We start from the raw sequence: 21,455 nt of genomic DNA on the forward strand, positions 1-21,455 counted from the left end.
CTATGGGTACATTCACGCAATCAGAAAAAAATTATTACACATATACACACTGGGTCCTGTACCACAAAGTTTGTAACAGCATTGTTTGTGTTTAAAAAAATTGAAAACAATCCAAATGTCCAACAAAGAGGGAATGAGTAAAAATACTTCTCCAATAATTCTATATGGCAGTGAAAATGAATGAACTAAAGCTACCAATAATGACCATGTAAGCTCACAACATAATGCTGAATGGTAAGGGAAGCTGCAGAAGAAAATTTGCAGTATAATATCACTTAAATAAAATACAAAATCATGAAAAACTAAATGAAAGTTTGTGGATACTATAAAGAAAAGGGAAAGAATGGTAAGTAGAAAATTCAGGATAGTGGTTACCAAGTGGGAAAGGAAGAAGATGTCCCAAGAGGGATATACTGGGGGCTTCAACTGATTCAGCAACGATTCATATTTTTTAATCTTTGGGGTGGGAATCCAACTTCTCATTACAAAATTCTTTGTTCCTTTTCATATGCATGATATATTTTATTTTAAAAAGTCAGAAAGATGTTCAGATACATTTTTTTCTCCATACTTGGGCAAATTCCAGCTACCAATCTGCATATGTCAGGCCATTTCTAACTGTGCTGATTTCTGTGCCATAGTTTTAGTTTGCAACTGGAAGGGTCATTAAGAAGTGCCTCCCATGGACTCTCACTAGGTAGCAATCACCAGAAAGACCTTTGCTTCCATGGAAAAAACAGATGTCCCGAGTCCTTCTGTAATACCATGGAAAGGACACGGAGGGGAGCTATTTCATCACTCAGGTGCCTGGTTGTTTTTCCTCCCCTGTGGCCATTTGAAATAATGGAGAGGGAAATAAAATGGAAATTCAGAGACTAGATTTCTATTTCCAGTTTTTCTCTACTCCTCTATGTGGTCATGGGCAAGTCATATGCCCTTTCTGCCTGTTTCCTCATCTGTAAGAAAAATCACATGGCCTCCTCCAGCAAGCTTTTCAAATATGAAATGCCATGATCCATAGTTATCTACAGGACAGGCACAGTGGGTCACACCTGTAATCTCAGAGCTTTGGGAGGCCAAGGCAGGAGGATTCCTTGAGCCCAGGAGTTTGAGACTAGCCTGGGCAACATACAAGACCTCGTCTCCACAAGAAATTTAAAAATTAGCAGGTGTGGTGACACACACCTGTAGTCTTAGCTGCTCAGAAGTGGGAGCCCAGGCAGTCGAGGCTACAGTGAGCTGTGATCACGCCACTGCACTTCAATCTGGGCGATGGAGTGAGACCCTGTCTCAAGAAAAAAAATTATCTCTAATAAATCATTCCTGGACCCATGAATTGTAATGCATAACGCCTAGTGCTTACGAAGTCTTGACAAGGCTCAAGAGATTAAAAGTAACTCAGGTGTGCTCACATGGGAGGTACAACAGGAAACTCCTCTCCCCAAAATGGAGACATAGAGCCATACTCACAAAGTATAATTTAGCTAAGTCACTATGGATATATTCTTAGATGAAAAAGAAAAGAAAGCTGAGTTTTCTAAACAAATCCATGTTTTTTCTACAGCGGAACACCACTGCTCATAATTCCATTTTATGAAAATAAGTAAGTTTATCTTTATTATCATCTTGGGATCATTGTAATCGGGGTGTGGTTCCACTATTTCCTCCTGCTGCTCTTGAATCGAAAACTGGGTTCTATTACACAGAAAAGAAATCAACATTTAATCAATAAGATCAAGCTATACTGATCATGTCTACCAGGAGGTCAATATTTTTACAGGAAGGATGTTAAATTACATTCCTTGTAGAGACGGCATCTATCGGCCCCCTTAGCACATGCCAAAGGTGAGAAGAAAGGGCTCATTAAGTAGTTAGAGACTATGCAATTTTCTCTTCACTTTGACCCAACTAGAATATACATCTACTATTGGGAATAAGGATGTTTTTCAATTAATTAAGAAACTATTAGAGGGGTGTTTAACATCAGGTCTTCTAAAGCCCATAAATGCTACTTGAATCACACACGATTTAATTGTAGTCCTTGAACATATATTCCCCTGATACACCAGGCCTGAGGGCGGCAGCCTTTGGGATGGGCCCTGTGCATGCTAATGTAGTCTTACAAGGTATCTCATAAGTAACAATAGAAATTGAGGCACAGAGAGTAAAAATCCTATTAAAGTTTTGGCGGAAAGACATTGAAATAAACTTAAAATTTGGGAGCAAAAATGAGACATGATGTTTTCCTTCCCTTCCTTATCGCCCCCTGGGGTGTCAGTATGCTCTGCACACTGAGAAAGGAGGCAGAAGGGACGTGGACACAGAAGTGGTGGCATGCCTGGAGGCCCAGAAATGGAGTGGTGAGGGTGTGGAGGGTTTTGGCCTGCCTGGTAGTAGAATTAGAGCAGTTGGAGGGGTAAGGGGACTAGTATGGAGACATTAGTGTGCCCTGGGGCAAGGAAGAGGACCAGTGAGGGGAAGGAAGAGGGCCCTCTTGTAGTGAGGGTGGCAGGGAGATGTTGATATGCTCCATGGTCAAGGAGGTAGTGATGGGTGATGCAGAGAAGGAAGTGGCTATTGTGATTGGGTAATTAGTTATACTGGGAAAATTAGAAAATTGACGCTGAGTGTGGTGCTCACGCCTGTAATCCTAGCACTTCGGGAGGCCAAGGTGGGTGGATCACCTGAGGTCAGGAGTTTGAGACCAGCCTGGTCAACATGAAATTATTTTTGTATTTTCAGTAGAAACCCTGTCCCTACTGAATTTCCACTATTTCCTCCTGCTTTAGTAGAAACCCTGTCTCTACTAAAAATACAAAAATTAGCCAGGCATGGTGGCGCACGCCTGTAGTTCCAGCTACCTGGGAGGCTGAGGCAGAAGAATTGCTTGAATCCAGAAGGCGGAGATTGCAGTCAGCTGAGATTGTACCACTGCACTCCAGCCTGGGCAACAGAGCGAGACTCTGTCTAAAAAAAAAAAATTAGGAAAATTGAGTGAAAATGTAAATACGCTAAGGCTAATGGAATCTATAATCAGAAGATAATGGAATCATTGTCAGAGAAGTGATTTTATAAACATGCATGATTAGAAAAGAACATTGGATTGTTAGATTGCAGTTGGAGATAAATATGAACTCATAGTTTTTAATTTTATGTATACATACATAAAAATAGAGATGTATGTGTTTATATGTACATAGATACATGCATTTATTTTCTAGCTCTGTCCTCTGAAAAAGACCTGGAAGCAATGATACCCAGTAGAAAGGCGCTCACTGAAGGCCTGGGTCTTGGTTTCCAAACACCATCTTGTGAAAGGAATCAAGGCTCCTGGGGCAGAGGCGGGGCGGAGTACAAGATGAGTCTGAAACATCTTTTTATGCCAGAAACCAAGGAAGTGCTCAAATAATGATGAGGACATGTCACAAGGACACAGTATCTATCTGGCTCCTACTAGCCAAATCCGGGAAACTTTGAGCCTGAAAAAAATGATGTCAATGGATATAACCCATTGGATGAGAAGAAATCAATGAATTCATACTTACATGAGTGAATGGGTGCATGAGTGAGTTAATGAATGAATAGGGAGAAAGGAAAATGCTTCTTACAGTAGAATGCCAACTAATAAATGTAGAAGGACTGATAGAAATAGAAAATCTCAATAGGCCCTCAGCACCGTGGAAGCTGATTCAGGCAGTGTTCTATAGATGCTAAGGCTAATGAGTGAGGCTCCATGAGGAACATTATGTTGGTGTCATTTCAGAATATTTCCCCAGAGAATGCTGCTCAATTACAAAGGCAAAAATAATGTTTTGAGTTTTTTGTTGTTATTTTGACACAGGGTGGCTTCGTCATCCAGACTGGAGTGCAGTGGTGCAGTCTCAGCTCACTGCAGCCTCGATCTCCCAGGCTCCAGCCATTCTCCCACCTCAGTCTCTCGGGTAGCTGCGACTACAGGAACATGTCACCATACCTGTCTAATTTTTGTGGTTTTTATAGAGAAGAGGTCTCACTATGTTGAACTCCTGAGCTCAAGTGATCCACCTGCCTCAGCCTCCCAAAGTGTTGGAATTACAGGTATGAGCCACTGTGCCTGGCCAAGAAACCTGACAAGCATCAACTTTTCCGGGTAATTAAGGTTAACATTACTAGCAATGGGACACAGTGACGTTGTTTGTCCCATGGCGATATAATGAAAAGAATACAGCACCATTCCTAAAGAATTCCTGCCAAGAACACATGGCCTCTAATACTAGTCAAAAGGAAAAATCAGACAAATTCAATTTGAGGGTCACCCTCGTGATGTTACCATACAAAAAGAAATATACACCTGGTCTTCTGTCCCCTCTCCTGGCACAGAGCTCCTGAACCCCTTGTAATTTCCTGAGTGATAGGTGTGATAGAAGCATCTTATTATAATATTTGGTCTTAGTCCCAGGTTCCTGACACAAGAACTTCTAAGGACCTTGGAATCTCTGGAACTACAGGAGTTATCTTTTGGTATGCTAATGAGATGACTGGTGCCGAAGACCCTCAGATAGCTTCAGGATGGGGTCTGGTCACCAGAAAGACCAACCATGTGATTAGAAGATTTGAACTTGGGACTGGGCACAGTGACTCACACCTGTAATCCCAGCACTTTGGGAGGCCGAGGCGGGTGAATCACAAGGTCAGGAGATCCAGACCAGCCTGGCCAACATGGTGAAACCCCATTTCTACTAAAAATACAAAAAGTAGTTGGGCGTGGGTGGCACTCAGGCTGAGGCAGGAGAATTGCTTGCACCCGGGAGATGGAGGTGGCAGTGAGCCAAGATCACACCACTGCACTCTGGCCTGCATGACAGAGCAAGACTCCATCTCAAAAAAAAAAAAAGATTTGAACTTGGAGCCCCGCCCCCTGCCCTTCAGGTAGAGGAGAGGAGCTGCAGTTTGAGTTAATCACCAATAGCCAACTATTTAATCAACCATGCCTAAGTAACAGAACCTCCATAAAACTCCTAAAAGACAGAGTTTAGAGAGCTTCTGAGTTGGTGAGCCCATTAAAGTACTTAGGGGACAGAGCGCCCAGAGACGGCCTGGAAGTTCTGCGTCTCTTCCTCCAGACCTCCCGACTGCGTCTCTCCCACTGGCTGTTTCTGAGCTGTATCTTTTAAAATACACTGATAAATGTAAGTAAAGAGCACTCCTGAATTATGTGAGCTGTTCTAGAAAATTAGCAAATCCAAGGTGTTGTGGGAACCCTTGATTTTTAGCGAGTCAATCAGAAGTATAGGAGGCTCAGGACTTCTGATTGGCATTTTAAGTGGGGGGCCATCTTGAGAGACTGAGCCCCTTAACCTGTGGGCTCTGATGCTAACTCCAGGTCTACAGTGTCAGAATTCTACTGAATTATTGCATACCCGCTTGGTGTCTGGAGAGTTGGAGAACTGATTGGCATGAGGAAAAACCCACCCACTTGGTGTCAAAGTGTTCTGTGGGTAGAGATAGTTCCCAGCAACCCTACAGAATGAATGGCCTAGTAACCCTGCAGAATGAATGGCCTGTACCCTTGAAAACTGTCGAGGGCAGGAATGACAGGAAAAGATTGAGGCACCGCGGCTCCAGATTGAAGGAGAAGGAAGAGATGATAACTAAAGGAAATGTGTGTTCCTGGAGTGGTTGTGGATGAGAAAGCAAAAAGACAGCGTTGGGACGGTTGGTGAAACTTGCATGGGGTCTGAGTACTGGCTGAAAGCATTGAATCAGCGTGGATTTCCTTATCTGGAGGGTCATAAGGCGGTTATGTAGGAAAGCGTCCTTCGATGGGCAGAATACTTAGTGGGGAGCCCAGGGGCTTCATGTCTGCAATTTGCTCTCAAATCATTCAGAAAGAGACAATGGTAAAATACACACACACACACACACACACACACACTCCTCAAATGTGATACAAGGTACCAAATGAGGAATCTGAGTAGAAGAAATGTGGGTGTTCTTTGTACTATTCTTGCAACTTTCTGTAAGTTTGAAACTATTGAGAGAGGTGAGCAGAATGATTTAAGAACTTTTTCTTTTTCTTTCTTTTTTTGAGACAAGATCTCACTCTGTCTCCCAGGCTGGAGTGCAGAGTCATCATCACGGCTCACTGTAGCATCGACCTGGACTCAAGCCATCCTTTCGCATTGGCCTCCCACGTAGCTGGGAACACAGGTGCACGCCACCATGCCCAGCTAATTTTTTTTGGTAATTTTTGTAGATATGTGCTTTTGACATGTTGCTCAGGCTAGTCTGAACTCCTGGGCTCAAGTGATCCTCCCTCCCTGGCCTCCCAAAGTGCTGAGATTAAAAGAGTGCTCTATCGATCTCAGCTGGATTTAAGTAAAAGATTAAGAAGGAGGAGCCCCAAATACTGGGAAAGCACATATGACTTAAAACAAAACAAAACAAAGCCTCTGTCACCCAGGCAGGAGTGCAAGTTGCATGATCTCAGATCCTGGGCTCAGGTGATCCTCACACCTCAGCCTCCCGAATAGCTGGGACCACAGGTGTATGCCACCATGCTGGGCTAATTTTTTGTATTTTTAGTAGAAACAGAGTTTCACCATGTTGCCCAGGCTGGTCTCGAACTCCTGGGCTCAAGCAACCCACCTCACCTCAGCCTCTCACAGTGTTAGGATTACAGGCGTAAGCCACCAAGCCTGGCCGGCATATGATTGTTTTTTTTAAAGCTCAGTCTGCCTCATTCAACACGCAGGGCTTACAGAAAGTAATCTTTAAATATATCTGTATATTTGCTTCTATAAATATATCTGTAGGCACTTGATAAATCACATTCTGCAGAACTTAGAAGTTCAATACTAAAGATTCATTTTCCATTATGTTATTTTTCACTAAGTATGTTGTTTTGTACTGCAGGTAATTAAATATCATGGTTTTTATGTAACAATAATGTTGATAATAATAGCTCTTATTTGTACTTGCCTCTTATCACATATATGTATACTACTCTGCTTTGCATATTTTTATTTATTGATTTTGAGATAGAGTTTTGTTCTTGTTTCCCAGGCTGGAGTGCAATTTGCAATCTTGTCTAGCCACAACCTCTGCCTCCAGGTTCAAGCAATTCTCCTACCTCATCCTCCTGAGTAGATGGGATTGCAGCCATGCACCACCATGCCCAGATGATTTTATATTTTTAGTAGAGATGAGGTTTCTTCATGTTGGTCAGGCTGGTCTCGAACTCTGACCTCAGGTGATCTGCCTGCCTTGGCCTCCCAAAGTGCTGGGATTACAGGTGAGAGACACTGCGCCCGGCCTCTGCTTTGCATATTTTAACTCAAACTTCACAACATTCTGTGAGGTTGAGGCTTTTTTGTTTGTTTGTTTTTTGAGATGGAGTTTCCCTCTTGTTGCTCAGGTTGGAGTGCAATGGCGCCATTTCAGCTCACCATAACCTCTGCCTCCCGGATTCAGATTCAAGCGATTCTCCTGCCTCAGGCTTCTGAGTAGCTGGGATTACAGGCATGTGCTGCCATGCTCAGCTAATTTTGTATTTTTTAGTAGAGATGGGGTTTCTCCATGTTGGTCAGGCTGGTCTCGAACTCCCCACCTCAGGTGATCCACCTGCTTTGCCCTCCCAAAGTGCTGGGATTACAGGTGTGAGCCACCGCGCCCAGCAGTTGAGACTGTTCTTAACCTTATTTTAGCAATGAGGAAACTAAGACACAGAGCGGTTGAGTGTCTTGTCCAAGTTAGCAGCGGAGCTGAGATTTGAACCCAGGCAGTCTGGCTCTAGAGTCTTTTTTTTTTTTTTTTTAAGAGAAGGCCTCACTCTGTCATTCAGGCTGGAGTACAGTGCCATGAACCTGGCTTACTGCAGCCTCAGCCTCCTAGACTCAAACAACCATCTGCCTCAGCCTCCTGAGTAACTTGGAACCACAGGCGTGTGTGCCAGTATGCCCAGTTAATTAATTAATTAATTAATTATTATTATTTTTGAGACAGTTTCACTCTTGTCACCCAGGCTGGAGTGCAATAGTGTGATCTTGGGTCACTGCAACCTCTGCCTCCCGGGTTCAAGCAATGCTCCTGCCTCAGCCTCCCAAGTAGCTGGGATTACAGGCATTCACCACACCCAGGTACTTTTTGTACTCTTAGTAGAGATGGAATTTCACCATATTGGCCATGCTTGGTCTCGAACTCCTGACATCAGGTGATCTGCCTGCCTGAGCCTCCCAAAGTGCTGGGATTACAGGCGTGAGCACCTAACCCCAAGTTAATTTATGTTTATTTTTATTTTTGAGATGGGTTCTTGTCGAGTTGCCCAAACTAGTCTTAAGTGATCCTCCTGCCTCAGCCTCCCAAAGTGCTGAGATTACAGGCATAAGCCACTGCACCTGGCAGAGTCCTTATTTTTGATACATATATTCTTTGTTTACAGAGCTCATTTTCAAGTTTCTTCATGATAGGATCTATGCCTTTATCTGTACTTATTTTCTTCCTCAAGAAAATCTAGCACAATGTCCTATATTCAATAAATAGTTGTTGACTCACAGGCTGAGACCCAGGGGTGGAAACTGTTGCAACCATTCCCTGAATGGTCATCCATTCACGATGATCTAAGCATCATCTCTCAAGAGACTACATCAAGGTACATGTAAGAGACAAAATATATGGTACAGAATAGGAAGTCAGAAAGAGAGAGATTATCAACATCAGTAGAGGAAAGCTCCTTTCAGTTCAGCCAACAGGGACTGAGTAACTCCCACGTCCCCACCCCATGCCTGGCATGGAATTCAATGCAGAGGAGTCAAAGCATGAGTTTTCACTTTCAACATTTTACAGCCTGCGCAAAAGCTCCTGAGCAGAGAGTGGGGTGGAGGCTGAATGAAAAAGTAGTGGGGTATGGTGCCCTATGCCTGTAGTCCCAGCTACTTGGGAGGCTGGGGCCAGAGGTTAACTTGAGCTTAGGAGGTCAAGGTTGCAGTGAGTTATGATAATGCCACTGCACTCCCACCTGGGCAACAGAATGAGACTCTATAAGAAAGAAAAGAAAGAGAAGGAATGAAGGAAGGGGTGGGGGAGGAAACTGGCATTAGAGGCATACACCGCCACACCCAGCTCATTTGTATTAGCTGGGTGTGGCGGTGTATGCCCATAATCCCAGCTACTTGGGAGGCTGAGGCAGGAGAATTGTAGGAGAAAGAAATAAAGAGAGAGAGAGAGAGAGAGAGAGAGAGAGAGAGAGAGAGAGAGAGAGAGAGAGAGAGAGGAAGGAAGGAGAGAAAGAGAAAGAAATGAAAGAAAGGAAGGAGAAAGAGAAAGAAAGACAAACAAAGGAAGGAAGGAAGGTAAAGAAAGAAAAAGAGAGAGAGAGCAAGAGGGAGGGAGGGAGGGTAAGAAAGAAAGAAAAATTGATTCTTGGGCCCAGACCCGCAGAATGTGCAGGATGGGTGGGAAGATAAGAAGAGAGAAGAGAGCATGCAGGCTGGGAGAACAGAGTAAACTGAATCTGGCAGGGATGAGCATGTTGTGTCTGGGAGAGGGTAAGGAAACACCCGGGTGGCCCAGGAGCGCTCAGGAGCACACAGCTCCCAGAGCCGCTGCCCTCCGGTTGTTGGATGCAGCAGCCTCTGCAGATGGGGCACAGACACAAATACTTCCACCCTTGGAACCACTCCCAAACCCAGGACCCTATCCCCCTGTTTGCCCCCATTTGCCCAAGATAGTCCCAGTTTACTCCTGTTGTTCCAGGCCCCCTTCTGGTTAGTGTCCCTTTTCAAAAGCACACTGGTCAGGATGATAAATTACACGGTCACCTTACTCAAAGCCCACTTTATGTAGCCTGACATTAGTGGATTACTCTGCCTCCCTACCAACCAACCCCAAATCCCATGTTCCCCTCTTTGCTACGCAGAAGGGGATTTAGAGATGGAGTCACACATATTCACTTAATGTCCCACTCCATCATTGGTAACAGAAGCTGTGTCTAGTGTCTTTCTGATGAAAAAAATCCCATTTAAAAAAAATTTGACTTGGCTTAATGAGTGGCTTTAATGACCAAATCCAATAGGCTGCATATGTGATTTCATACAACAGACACATACAGTGTTAAACGGAGTCCAGAGATTGCATATTCGAAATCTCTAGTGGCTTGTGTTCCACTAGAAACCAACTAAAATGAAAGGAAAATGTGGTATTTCAAAGAAATGCAAATATTACCTATCATCTAGGCACTCAGAAGACTGCTAGGTACAAACAAATGCTCTTAAGTAATTAAAGTCTACAGTGTTAGAGAAGCATCTCAATAAACACACCTTCTACCACCTTCTACATGGAAATGCGAATGCTTATTTACATTTACTTTCAGGTTTAAGGATGAACAGATGTCTCAGGCCCTTCTGAGAATGAAAATGGCTTATATAAATCCTTCAAATCAAAACATTTTATGCCATCACAAACTTCCTATTTAATTCTATTGCCAATTTAAAATATTGATGTGGTTTCATTTCAGGCTTATGTAAAGTGGAAAACAAAGGGCACTGGTCCTACCTGATGCATTTTAAATACTCACGTTGCTTTTTCTGCTGCAGTGTCTTTGCAGGAACTATACTAAAGGGTTTTCTGCAGAACTGAGGTTTACCAAATGGAAAGGATTCCTTTAATGAGCTGTTTGGAAGTTAAAAAATACTTTTAGAAAATTTGGTATGATATCGGAGTTACTTCATCAAGTTTGAATTGTGTTTAAATGGGAAGCTGAAGCTATGGCATATTGCAGCAATGTTTACTTGGAGATTTCTTTTCATTTACTTCAACTTAGCAACTAGTTTAAGTACTAGACCACGTTTGCAAACTAACCTTTTTGCCACTGGAGCTGTTTGGTAGGTTTAGTAAGGTGACCTTTGAGCTCCTACTATGTGCAAGACTCTGTGACAGCTACTGAATGAGGATACAATGCCTTTTTATTTTTTTTACTTTATTTTTTATTATTTTTTTGAGACAGGGTCTTGCTCTGTCACCCAGGCTGGAGTGCAGTGGCATCATCACAGCTTACTGCAGCCTCAGCATCCTGAGACTCAAAAGATTCTCTTGCCTCGGCCTCCTGAGTAGCTGGGACCACAGGTGCACATCACCATGTCCAGTTAATTTTTACAATTTTGTAGAGATGGGGTCTCACCATCTTTCCCAGGCTGGTCTCGAGCTCCTGGGCTCAAGCCAGCCTCCTACCTCAGCCTCCTGAGTGGCTGGAATCACATGTGCATATCACCATGGCCAGCTAATTTTTGTAGCTAAGACATGAGGTGTTGCCCAGGCTAAAATGCCTTTTTTTTTTTTTTTTTTTTTTTTTTGACAGAGTCTCCTCTCACTGTCACCCAGGCTGGAGTGCAGTGGCACAATCTTGGCTCACTGCAACCTCTGCCTCCCAAGAGGCTAAGTGATTCTGTGCCTTAGCCTCCTGAGTAGCTGGGACTACAGGCACATGCTACCATGTCCAGTTAATTTTTTGTATTTTTAGTGGAGACAGTTTCACCATGTTAGCCAGGCTGGTCTTGAACTCCTGGCCTCAAGTGATCCACTCACCTTAATGTCATTTTAAACGGACTCATAGAAGCGGCCATTGAGATATTCCTTAAAAGATCACAGGGATTTAACAGGAAGAAAAATGGGGTAGGGGGTGGGAAGAGTGAAAAGCACTTCAGGCATGAAGAACAGTTAAAGTAATGGTTCACAGGAAGAGAGTATGAGAGGTGCAGAAACAAGGTAAGCATCTGCTGGGTAGGACGATGAGGGAGATCAGGTTACAGGAGACACCGGAGTCGCTTTACGGGATATACCAAGTTTGCATCTTGTTTTGAAAGTCTCTGGGCAAGTGAGTGACATGATTAAACCTCTGCTTATAGATCTGAAATGGAATTGGGAAAAGTTAGAGGCAAACACGGGAGGATTTTGCAATTGTGCAAATAAAATAATAATATGGAGGCTGGGCGAGGTGGCTCATGCCTGTAATCCCAATGCTTTGAGAGGCCAAGGCAGGAGGATCATTTGAGGCCAGAATTTTGAGACCAGCCCGGGTGACAGCATGAGACCCCTGTCTCTACCAAAAAAAAAGAAAAAAAGTTTTTTTTGAGATGGGTCTCATGCTATTGCCCAGGCTGGAATGTAGTGGTGTGATCAGGGCTCACTGCACCCCTCAACCTCCCAGGCTCAAGCAATCCTCCCACCTCAGCCCCCCAAGTAGCTGGAATCACAGGTGTGCACCACCACACCCAGCCAATTTTTAAATTTTGTAAAGACATGGTCTCCCTAGGTTGCCCAGGCTGAGTTTTAAACTCTTGAGCTCAGGCAATCCTTCTACCTTTGGCCTCCCAAAGTGCTGGGATAGCAGGAGTAAGTCACCGTGCCCGGCCAGAATTGTTGTCCAGTTAGCCAGGTGTGGTGGAGTGTACCTGTAGTCCTAGCTACTCGGGAGGCTGAGGGAGGAGGATTACTTGAGTTTAGGAGTTTGAGATTATAGTGAGCTATCACGGCACCAGTGCACTCCAGCCTGGGCAACAGAGTGAGACCCTGTCTCTAAAATAAATAAATAAGTAATATGAGTGCAAGCTAGGATAGCAGCGGTGGGAAGAGAGAAAACGGATGGATTTTTAAAAATCATTCAAGTCCCAAAGACTTGGTAGGTCTTTGTGTGTGAAGAGCTGCAGCGGGGGCGGGGGCGTTCCAAATAACTCCAAGGCTTCGGGCCTGGACAGTGGGGAGGTGGTGGAACCATCAGGATAAACCCAGGCCACAAATGCAGGTTTAGGGTGGGCTGAAATGTCTTTGGTCGGTCCTGGACATCCTGAGCCTGAGGTACAAGGGGATAACCATGGGGAGAAGCATGAACACGTGTGTGTAACCCACAAAACATTCATGGTGTTAGGTAACCATTTGTCAAATGAATGCAGGAAGAAGGGAAGGAAGGAAGGGAAAGAGAAGGAAAAGGGAGGCGCTTCCCAGCAGGCAGCTGGATAGGCAGACCTGTGCCTCAGGAGAGAAGCCTGTGCGGAGCAGCCACACAGAGGTGGTGAGTGAATGAATGACCCAGAGCAGAGGCTGAAGGAGGGGATCTCAGGCACAGGCATGTCAGGGGCCAAGAGGAAGACAAAAAGTCATGACAGAAACAGAGATGCAGAACCAAGAACCGAGGGGTGGCAGGGTTCCAAAATCCAAGGAAGGCAGGCGTCTCCAAATAAAGAGGGTCAGAAGTCAGAAGACAGAAAAAGTTACTAAAGTTGATGCCCTGGAGTTCATTACTGAGCACTAAGTATAGGCTGTAGTTTTATGCTCAGAGCTTTACCTGCCTTTCACTTGACATTCGCCCTGTGAGGTAGGCACTGCTCTTTAACTGTGCTAGGAGGGTCAGATCTGTTCACTGACTTCCACCAAGTCACACTTCCAAAAAGCGGAGGGCAGAAATCCTAAGCCACTGAGGCCTCACCCCAAAACCTGCAACCCTGACACTCTTGGCCTTTTGCTTCAATATGGTGCTGGGGGTAGAAGCCAGATCTTAGGGGCTGGAAAAGTGAATGGGATAGAAACTTGAATTGCCAGCCTGTGTTCACTGTGGACCCAGAACTGAGCTCAGTGCTATATGTGAACATAGGCAACAGATGGTGAAAGCGGGGATTGTGGGTGACAGCTGCGGGAAGCAGAGTGGTGACTTTTTCAAGAAGGGGCAGGCGGGACCCTGTCATTCTGGGTTCTCTGCTAGATCACAGAAATTGTTTCGCAATACAGAAAACTGCCTTAAAATGATCCTCTTTAAAGTAGAAGTTTACCACGATAGCAGAATGTAATGATTGTCCTGTCATTCTGGGTTCTCTGCTAGATCATGGAAATCGTTTCACAATACAGAAACGTGCATTAAAATGATCCTCTTTAAACTAGGATTTTACCACTATGACAGAATGTTATGATTTGCTATCCCCTTTCTTAATACAGATGAACAAAGCTACTTCCTGTTTTTAATATATAGGTATAAGCATTCAGGCATTAGAATGGTACATATTTTTTGAGTTTCTTGCTTTTTTCTGTTGAGAGTGTATTTCCTTGAAAAATGATATCAAGCTCTGGATCATGGGAAACAAAAGGAAAATAGGCCATGAGAACATTTGAGCTAGCAAAGGGAATAAACATAAATCATCAGGTTGATTTCTCTCAATCAGAGGACATTTTTGCAAGGGGACGAAAATTCAAGTGGCCCTTCTGATGGAAAAGAACATTTCTCCGGAGCTGCCGCAGCCTTCATGGAACAGACTTAGGCCTTCCTCTGGGAATAAGGCCTGTCATATTTGCATGCCTCCGAGAGAAATACACAAGCTGGCTGCTTATCTGGGCAGCTGTTTGCAGTCTAGTCATTGTCACTTTGAACCAGCTATAAGCCCCGTTCCTCCCTGAATGCCAAGACAGAACTGGAAGATTTTCTCCTTCTGTATCCAAAAAGGCACCCAAGGAAGGAAAGGCCAGACCTGTGCTAAAAGCCTTTAAAAACTGCTAGGGATGGAAAAGAATGTTGTTAACCTGCAGAGAAGCATTTTGATAAAACTGGAGGAATTGTGTGGAGTTGCACATTCATTTTAAATGAGTTCTCTAGGTCAAAAACATTTGGGAAGTTTGAAAGCAGTTAGATAATGAAAGCTATGTCTGCCGGGTATAGTGGTTCACGCCTGTAATCCCAGCACTTTGGGAGGCTGAGGTGGGTGAATCACCTGAGTTCGGATGTTCGAGACCAGTTCTGACCAACATGGAAAAACCCCGTCTCCGCTGAAAATACAAAATTAGCTGGGTGTGGTGGCGCATGCCTGTAATCCCAGCTACTTGGGAGGCTGAGGCAGGAGAATCGCTTGAACCCAGGAGGTGGTTGCGGTGAGCTGAGATGGTGCCATCTCCAGCCTGGGCAACGAGAGTGAAACTCCGTCTCAAAAAAAATAAATAAAGGTATGTCCACCCACTGACAAGACAATCAATGAGTGAAAATGAGAAAAATCAAACCCACTGACTGTTTGGATAACCTGATGCTCAGCCTCGGGTCTAGGATTCCCTGCATCCCCACTCCCTGCACCCCATTCCCACTACAAGCCCATTCCAGGACAGGGTGTTTTTTCAACGAAAAGAGAAAGCTGAGTCCACAAGATGTCCCCTCCGGTTCATTATATTACAACTCCTCCTCTCTAGTGGTACCAGGGCTAAGAGACTTTTTTAATAAGCAAATTCAAATGTCTTTTTCAAACCTAACTTGGAGACCCAGGTTTGCTACTTTTAACAAGGGTAGGACTGAATCAGTGCTTCCACCTCTGACCTGATGGCCTGTAGTTGGCTTGGATCAGGTAGGCACAGTCTTAAGCAGTGGCAAACATTACAAACTGAAGGACCAGTTTTTCTCCTAGCCCTTCATAAACACATTTCTGTGGAGGGCTACATGCTGGGACCCGGGACGGCGGGGCCGAGACCACAACAGCTTGGTGGTATAGCTTTAACCTGAAGTCCAAGGCACTTGTGAGCAGTTCTGCAATCTTCAACCTGGCGTTGCTTTTCCTCAGGTGCGGGTCTGGTCCCTTGAGTCCCTCCCCAGGGCAGGAAACAGAAGCAGGCCTGGATCTGGAATAGGACTCCGAACACATTCTACAACCAGGAGAGGTCTGGGGCAGCCTCTTTCCCGAGGCCCACACCACTCATGCTAACTGCCTGCTCAAAGGCCAGTGAGGTTTATCCCTAAACCTTGCCATCCTTTTCAAGTGAGGCCAACAGTGCTAAACCCCTGGGGAAAGCTTTCAGTATCTGTGCCGCCTCCAATGTCGGGATTACAGGATTTTTCAGAGGGCCCCAGGCACTTGCATGGTTTATCCAGTTTTTAATTTGAACTATATAATACTGTCCTTTTTTTTTGTAGATCAGACACGGTAAAAAAAAAAAAAATGTTATGTGTTCCTCCTCACAATAGAAATTGTGAGAAAAGTGTATGGGGTGGAAAGAGCAAAGTTTGGAGAGCCAGACAGTGTCCACATCTCAGTTCTGTCCTTTTCACCCAACAATGTACACTGAGTTCTGCTATGTGCCTGGAACTGTTCCGGGAGCTGGACATAGAGTGTGATGAAGACAGATGGGTCCGGCTCTTCATGGCGCATGCTAATGTATGCTTATCGTCTGGGGCTGCTTCTGAGCTCAATGATGCTGAGCCAGTCGCTTGGCCTCTCTGAGCTTCTGCTAAGTGCTATGAGAGTTAAATGGGATTATAAAGGTTAGGCCCAGGATGCACTGGTGGCCTTCAATTAATGGTAGTTCCTGTCATTTTACTGTGGCTCATCGAGAACTCCTGATAAATATTTGTTTAATGAAAATGCCTTGGAATGTATTGTGGGAATCTCCAAGCCTTTCCCCTAGGAGCCCTGAAGCCAGAAAGCACTGCAGGAGAATGGTATAGCAGGGGCCACTCCCTACCCACTCTGTGACCTGAAAGAGACAGCTGCTGTCAGCTGTCATATAAATCAGGAGGGCAGTCAGCATAGAAGGGATTTCAGGGAGGTATAATTTGGTTCATCTTTTTTTTTTTTTCTTTTTGGAGACGGAGTCTCACTCTGCCCAATAGGCTGGGGTGCAGTGGTGTGATCTTGGCTCACTACAACCTCCGCCTCTGGGGTTCAAGTGATTCCCTGCCTCAGCCTCCAGAGTAGCTGTGATTACAGGTGTGTGCCACCATGCCTGGCTAATTTTTGTATTTTTAGTAGAGACGAGGTTTCACTGTGTTGACCAGGCTGATCTCGAACCTGACCTCAAGTGCTCCACCAGCCTTGGCCTCCCAAAGTGCTGGGATTACATGTAGGCGTTAGCCACCAGCCTAATAATGGTCAGATGTATCGACTGAGGCAAAGCAGAGGATGAGACCTCAAAAGAGGCCCAGAATTTACTTGTAGGAATTTCTGATTTTAAGGCATCACCACACATTTGGCTCTAGTTAGTAAAAGGACATGCACGTTGAGCCAGTCATTCCCCAACTTTCCACCCAGTCGAGTCACCGGTGTGAATACAGATGTGAAGTTATAGATTCTTTTGACAGCCCAGGGGCCTATTTTCCAGGCTTTCTGTGCAAAGAGGCTATTTCACGGGTCAGGCTGCACATTGTTTAAAGCTGCATAAATCATGCTAGACAAGGTATTAATAAGTGCAAAGTTGTTATCTGCCTTCGTTGCCATCACTGTCCTGAGGTCCATCCAGCTCTCTGGGTTCATTCATCACAGGTGGTGCACAGGGAGGTGAGACCAACAATTGTACTAACTTTTTTCATACAACTTTCTGGTGGAAGCTGAGGAAGAATTTGGAGAACAAATTAAATTGTTCTGTTTTTGTATATGATCCTACTGGGTTCAAGGTATTTCATAACTCACACTTTTATTCTTTTATTCTTATCCCTTACATTTGGCTTTTTTTGGCAGGGGGTGACAGGGTCTCACTCTGTCTCCCAGTCTGGAGTGCTATGGCACGATCTCAGCTCACTGCAGCCTCTGCCTCCCAGATTCAAGTAATTCTCCTGCTTCAGCCTCTCCAGCAGCCAGGACCACACTCGGCTAATTTTTCTATTTTAATAGAGATGGGATTTCACCATGTTGGCCAGGCTGGTCTTGAACTCCCGACCTCAAGTGAATCACCTGCCTCGGCCTCCCAAAGTGCTGAGATTATAGACGGGAGCCACTGCACCCTATCCAATTATGGCATTTTAAATGAGGTGGACTCACAGCTATTCAAATAGCACCTTCCTTTCCACAAACACTTAGGTGATACCTGTATGGATTAACCACAGAGTCAGGCATTGGATACATCTGAGAAGACAGACAAGGCTGTGCATCCTATCTGTGAGGAATATAGATAATAAATACATAGTTAACAGAGTCTACATACTAAAAACAAAACAAAAAATAGGACAATATAATAAAGAGGAACTGGTTTTTCACTGATGAAAAACACCCAATCCATGGGCTGGGTGTGGTGACTCATGCCTGTAATTCCAGTACTGTGGGAGGCCAAGGCAGGTGGATTACTTGAGGTCAGGAGTTCGAGACAAGCCTGAGCAACATGGTAAAACCCCGTCCCTACAAAATACAAAATAATTAGCTGGGCATGGTGGTGTGCACCTGTAATCCCAGCTTCTTGGGAGGCTAAGGCAGGAGAATAGCTTGAAACTGGGAGGCGGAGGTTGCAGTAAGAAAAACACCCAGGACTAATCTGTAAGTAGGATTTGAGTATATTTATTACCTCTTCCCTCTTTCTGGTTTTCCATTTTCCTATTTATAATTTAATGGTTTTATTGCATATGTTCCTTCTATTGTAAGTTGTTTACAAACAACAAATGACTAGTCTCTAATATTTGCTGCATATTGTACATATGTAGTATTGGGCCAGGTGAAAATCCAAGCTTCTCAAGTTGGTTCTGCCATTTACAGTCACTCAGACACTTGGCGTCTACCATAGTGATGGAAGTCTGGCCTCTTTTCTGATGGTGGAATTCTTGAAATAGTGAAACATTAAGTTCATTAAGACAACCTTACAAATAAGTACTAAAATGTTACCAGCCCACATAAGTGTTCACAATCTTATCTCCCCAACCTCTTAGGTGCACAGACAATAAAGCAAAAATCAACCCTTTCTACTTCTGCCATAAATCGCTGCTGGGATTAGTTGCCTCCAATGTAAAACTTTGGGTGTCATTTTCCCCAGTATATTTAGGGCTCAATTATTTATAACTGTTCGGTTCAACTAATGTGAGAAGAATCTTCTGGACAAAATAAACAGATATTTCCATGACTGCTCAGGAACTCTGAGTAAAACCCAAGCTCTGAGAAGATAAGGAGTTAATTAAATATGAAAGAGCTGAGAGAGTTTTTTTTAGTGAGTTAAATAAAAGTTATTTATCCCCGCCCTCCTTTTGATGACAGTACAGAGAGTACAGAGCATTCAGTTACTGCAAACAGTAGTAGTTTTCACACTTGTAATTTAACTCTGAACATAACAAGATGGTAGTTTTTAATTAAGCGCTAGCAGACTTAGTAATTGCTGAATTGGCATTTGGAAAAAAAAAAGGTAGCTATTCATTTTCTGGCACACAAATTGATTCATATAGATTTATGCAAATCTTGATATGGCTTTTCCTAATCTGCACAACCTCAAGTTCAATCAGTTTTATCCAGTTGATCTCTTGATTTCCCAAAATTGACCCTTCTACCTACGTAACCAAATCAGCAAAAAGACAGACCCATTTGTCAAACCTTTTAACAGAGATTTTTAATTTTGGAGTTTATTGTACCTCATTTCTATCACGTTTCAAGGCTTTTTAATATTGCAGTGAACACAACAGCAAGATAATTACTCAGCATCGGAGGATGTGGACCCATTTTAAATGATGACTTTGCTTTTGTGGGTGATCAGTCAATGTCCAGGTGGCAGAACATTGCAGACGAGCTGGAAACAGTCATGACTTGTTATGTATAATCGTGTCGTTCTGGAATACCCGGTTTGACAGTTCTCTAAAGCGATGCTTTAAGGAGAGTCACATTCTAGCACACATAGTGGGTACCTCGTAATGCTAGTTTCCTCCTTTTCTATGTGTTTGGGAAACTGACTTAACACTTTTAGGCCAGTGGGAAACAACCAAACTCTAGGAAGAAAAAGGATAATGCACCTCAGCACCTGGTATTTTCTTTCTTTCTTTTTTACTGGAAGCGATCCTGTGACATTTGTTCCTGAGAACAGCTGTCTGTTGTTTCACCAACTTCCCAAAAATAACCTCCAAAAGAGCCCTCATCAATTTCAAGTGACACTAGACAATTGCCTAGAGGGAACACACATATGGAAGAAAAATATTCAAATGGAATCCAACGGGATGATTAATCCACTTACCCCTTCACATGGTTATCGAAAGTCTATGCAATCGAGTTGGTTACTAAAGCTGGGTGAGTTTTACCCTATGGTTTCCATTAGCAACCAGTTCCTTTTTGCCTGTTAGATATTATGGTAATCATAATACTGACAGTGTGACATCAGTAACCCCCCTAGCAACAGATTGATGTGCAAATCAGATGATTAATTTAACCTAAGTTCAAACAGAAGGAGGTGCTGGTCGACTTCATAGGCACACTGCCATGATAAAATGTCAAGAGATGCGGAGAAGTCATCAGTATGCACAGGAAGTAAGGAGCTGCTACCAAACCAAATGGGTCAGGAAACCAGGAAGACAAAGTAGAAATCAAACAAACTCAAGTTTTAGACCACCCATCGAAAGGCCCATACTACTAGTTGGGCAATTTGACCATATACTCCAGGGAAAATAGGAAAGTGGAAGAAACCTGCATTCATTTGTTAAGGATTATTCATTTAAGAAAATAAGAAATCAAGATGGAAGGCAGATAAATAATAATACATTGCAGAAATTTGACGGTTTTGGCCTTTTCAAAGCATTTTTATATCATCTCATTTCATCCTCTGGACACTCTTATAAGACAGCTGAGATAGATATTATCCTCTATGTTGCAAAAGGCTACTTGTTGTTATTGCCTTATTTTGTTTAAGGAAAGATCTGTGAGCCTATTAGCCTGCATCTTTCAAGAACGACTGCTTAGATTTTAAAGACGTGTGCAAGACAAAATGTAACTGTGAGAAAATGCAATGCCTTCATTAAATCGCAGGGATAGAGGGACTGAGCCAAAAGGGGTCATGAGGACAGTGGAGCCAGCCTGCGTAGAATCAAATCCCAGTTCTGTCATTTACCAGCTGGGTGACGTCACATCGGGTAAGTTACTAACTTCACTGTGTCTCCCCTTTGTCCATAATTGGGGATAATAAAAATGGTCTTTGCTTCAAAGAGCTATGTTATTCAATGAGTTATAATACACATAAAGTGTTTGGCACATAGTAGGCATTATATAAATGTTTTCCATTACTCTACTCATGAGTCCTACCCCCAGAAAGTTTCCACATCCGGTATCTTCCTCAGGAGGCTTCATCTCATTTACACTTGCCCATGGGAGTCTATAATTTCAGTCCTTTCCAGATTCTGGGAAAGAGCTGAATATCTTTGGGTGGGTGGTTATAAAGGCTCATGGATTGCTCCCAGGCTGTGCCTCCAAGGGCGATGGCTCCACAGTTTCTGAATAGACCATCAGTTTCCAAACAAACATGTAATGCAAACATTTACCAACATCCAAACATGGCATTCACCAAACAAAGTCTTTGAAAATTGACACATTTGTTTCAATCAAAGCAGATAAATGATAGGCTTGGGTTATTAGGATGCACAAGCATTTTGTTTACATTTCCCAGAATTGCTTTCAACAAAAAAGCAGCCAGCAGGTGGAACTGCTTCCATTTAAACAGTTAGACTATTGGGATGAAACAGGCATTTCTGAAATATTTTCTTGGTTAAACCGCTGGGGTTTAAAACAAGCTAGGTT

At 43.6% G+C, this 21,455-nt stretch overlaps 1 protein-coding gene across 1 annotated transcript in view; it reads right to left on the bottom strand.

Annotated features, from left to right (window-relative positions):
- LEMD1 (LEM domain containing 1) overlaps positions 1-19,974 on the bottom strand; it is a 39,862-nt gene extending 19,888 nt beyond the window's left edge. The window contains 4 exon segments of the mRNA XM_035280683.3: positions 17,205-17,297; positions 17,300-17,317; positions 18,397-18,516; positions 19,906-19,974. Of these exon segments, the coding sequence (XP_035136574.2) occupies positions 17,205-17,297; positions 17,300-17,317; positions 18,397-18,478 (193 nt within the window). The 5' untranslated portion in view covers positions 18,479-18,516; positions 19,906-19,974.
- Positions 19,975-21,455: the final 1,481 nt, after the last annotated feature.

This window comes from Callithrix jacchus, chromosome 19 (genome assembly GCF_049354715.1).
Source record: "Callithrix jacchus isolate 240 chromosome 19, calJac240_pri, whole genome shotgun sequence".
NCBI classification, from domain to species: Eukaryota; Metazoa; Chordata; class Mammalia; order Primates; family Cebidae; genus Callithrix; species Callithrix jacchus.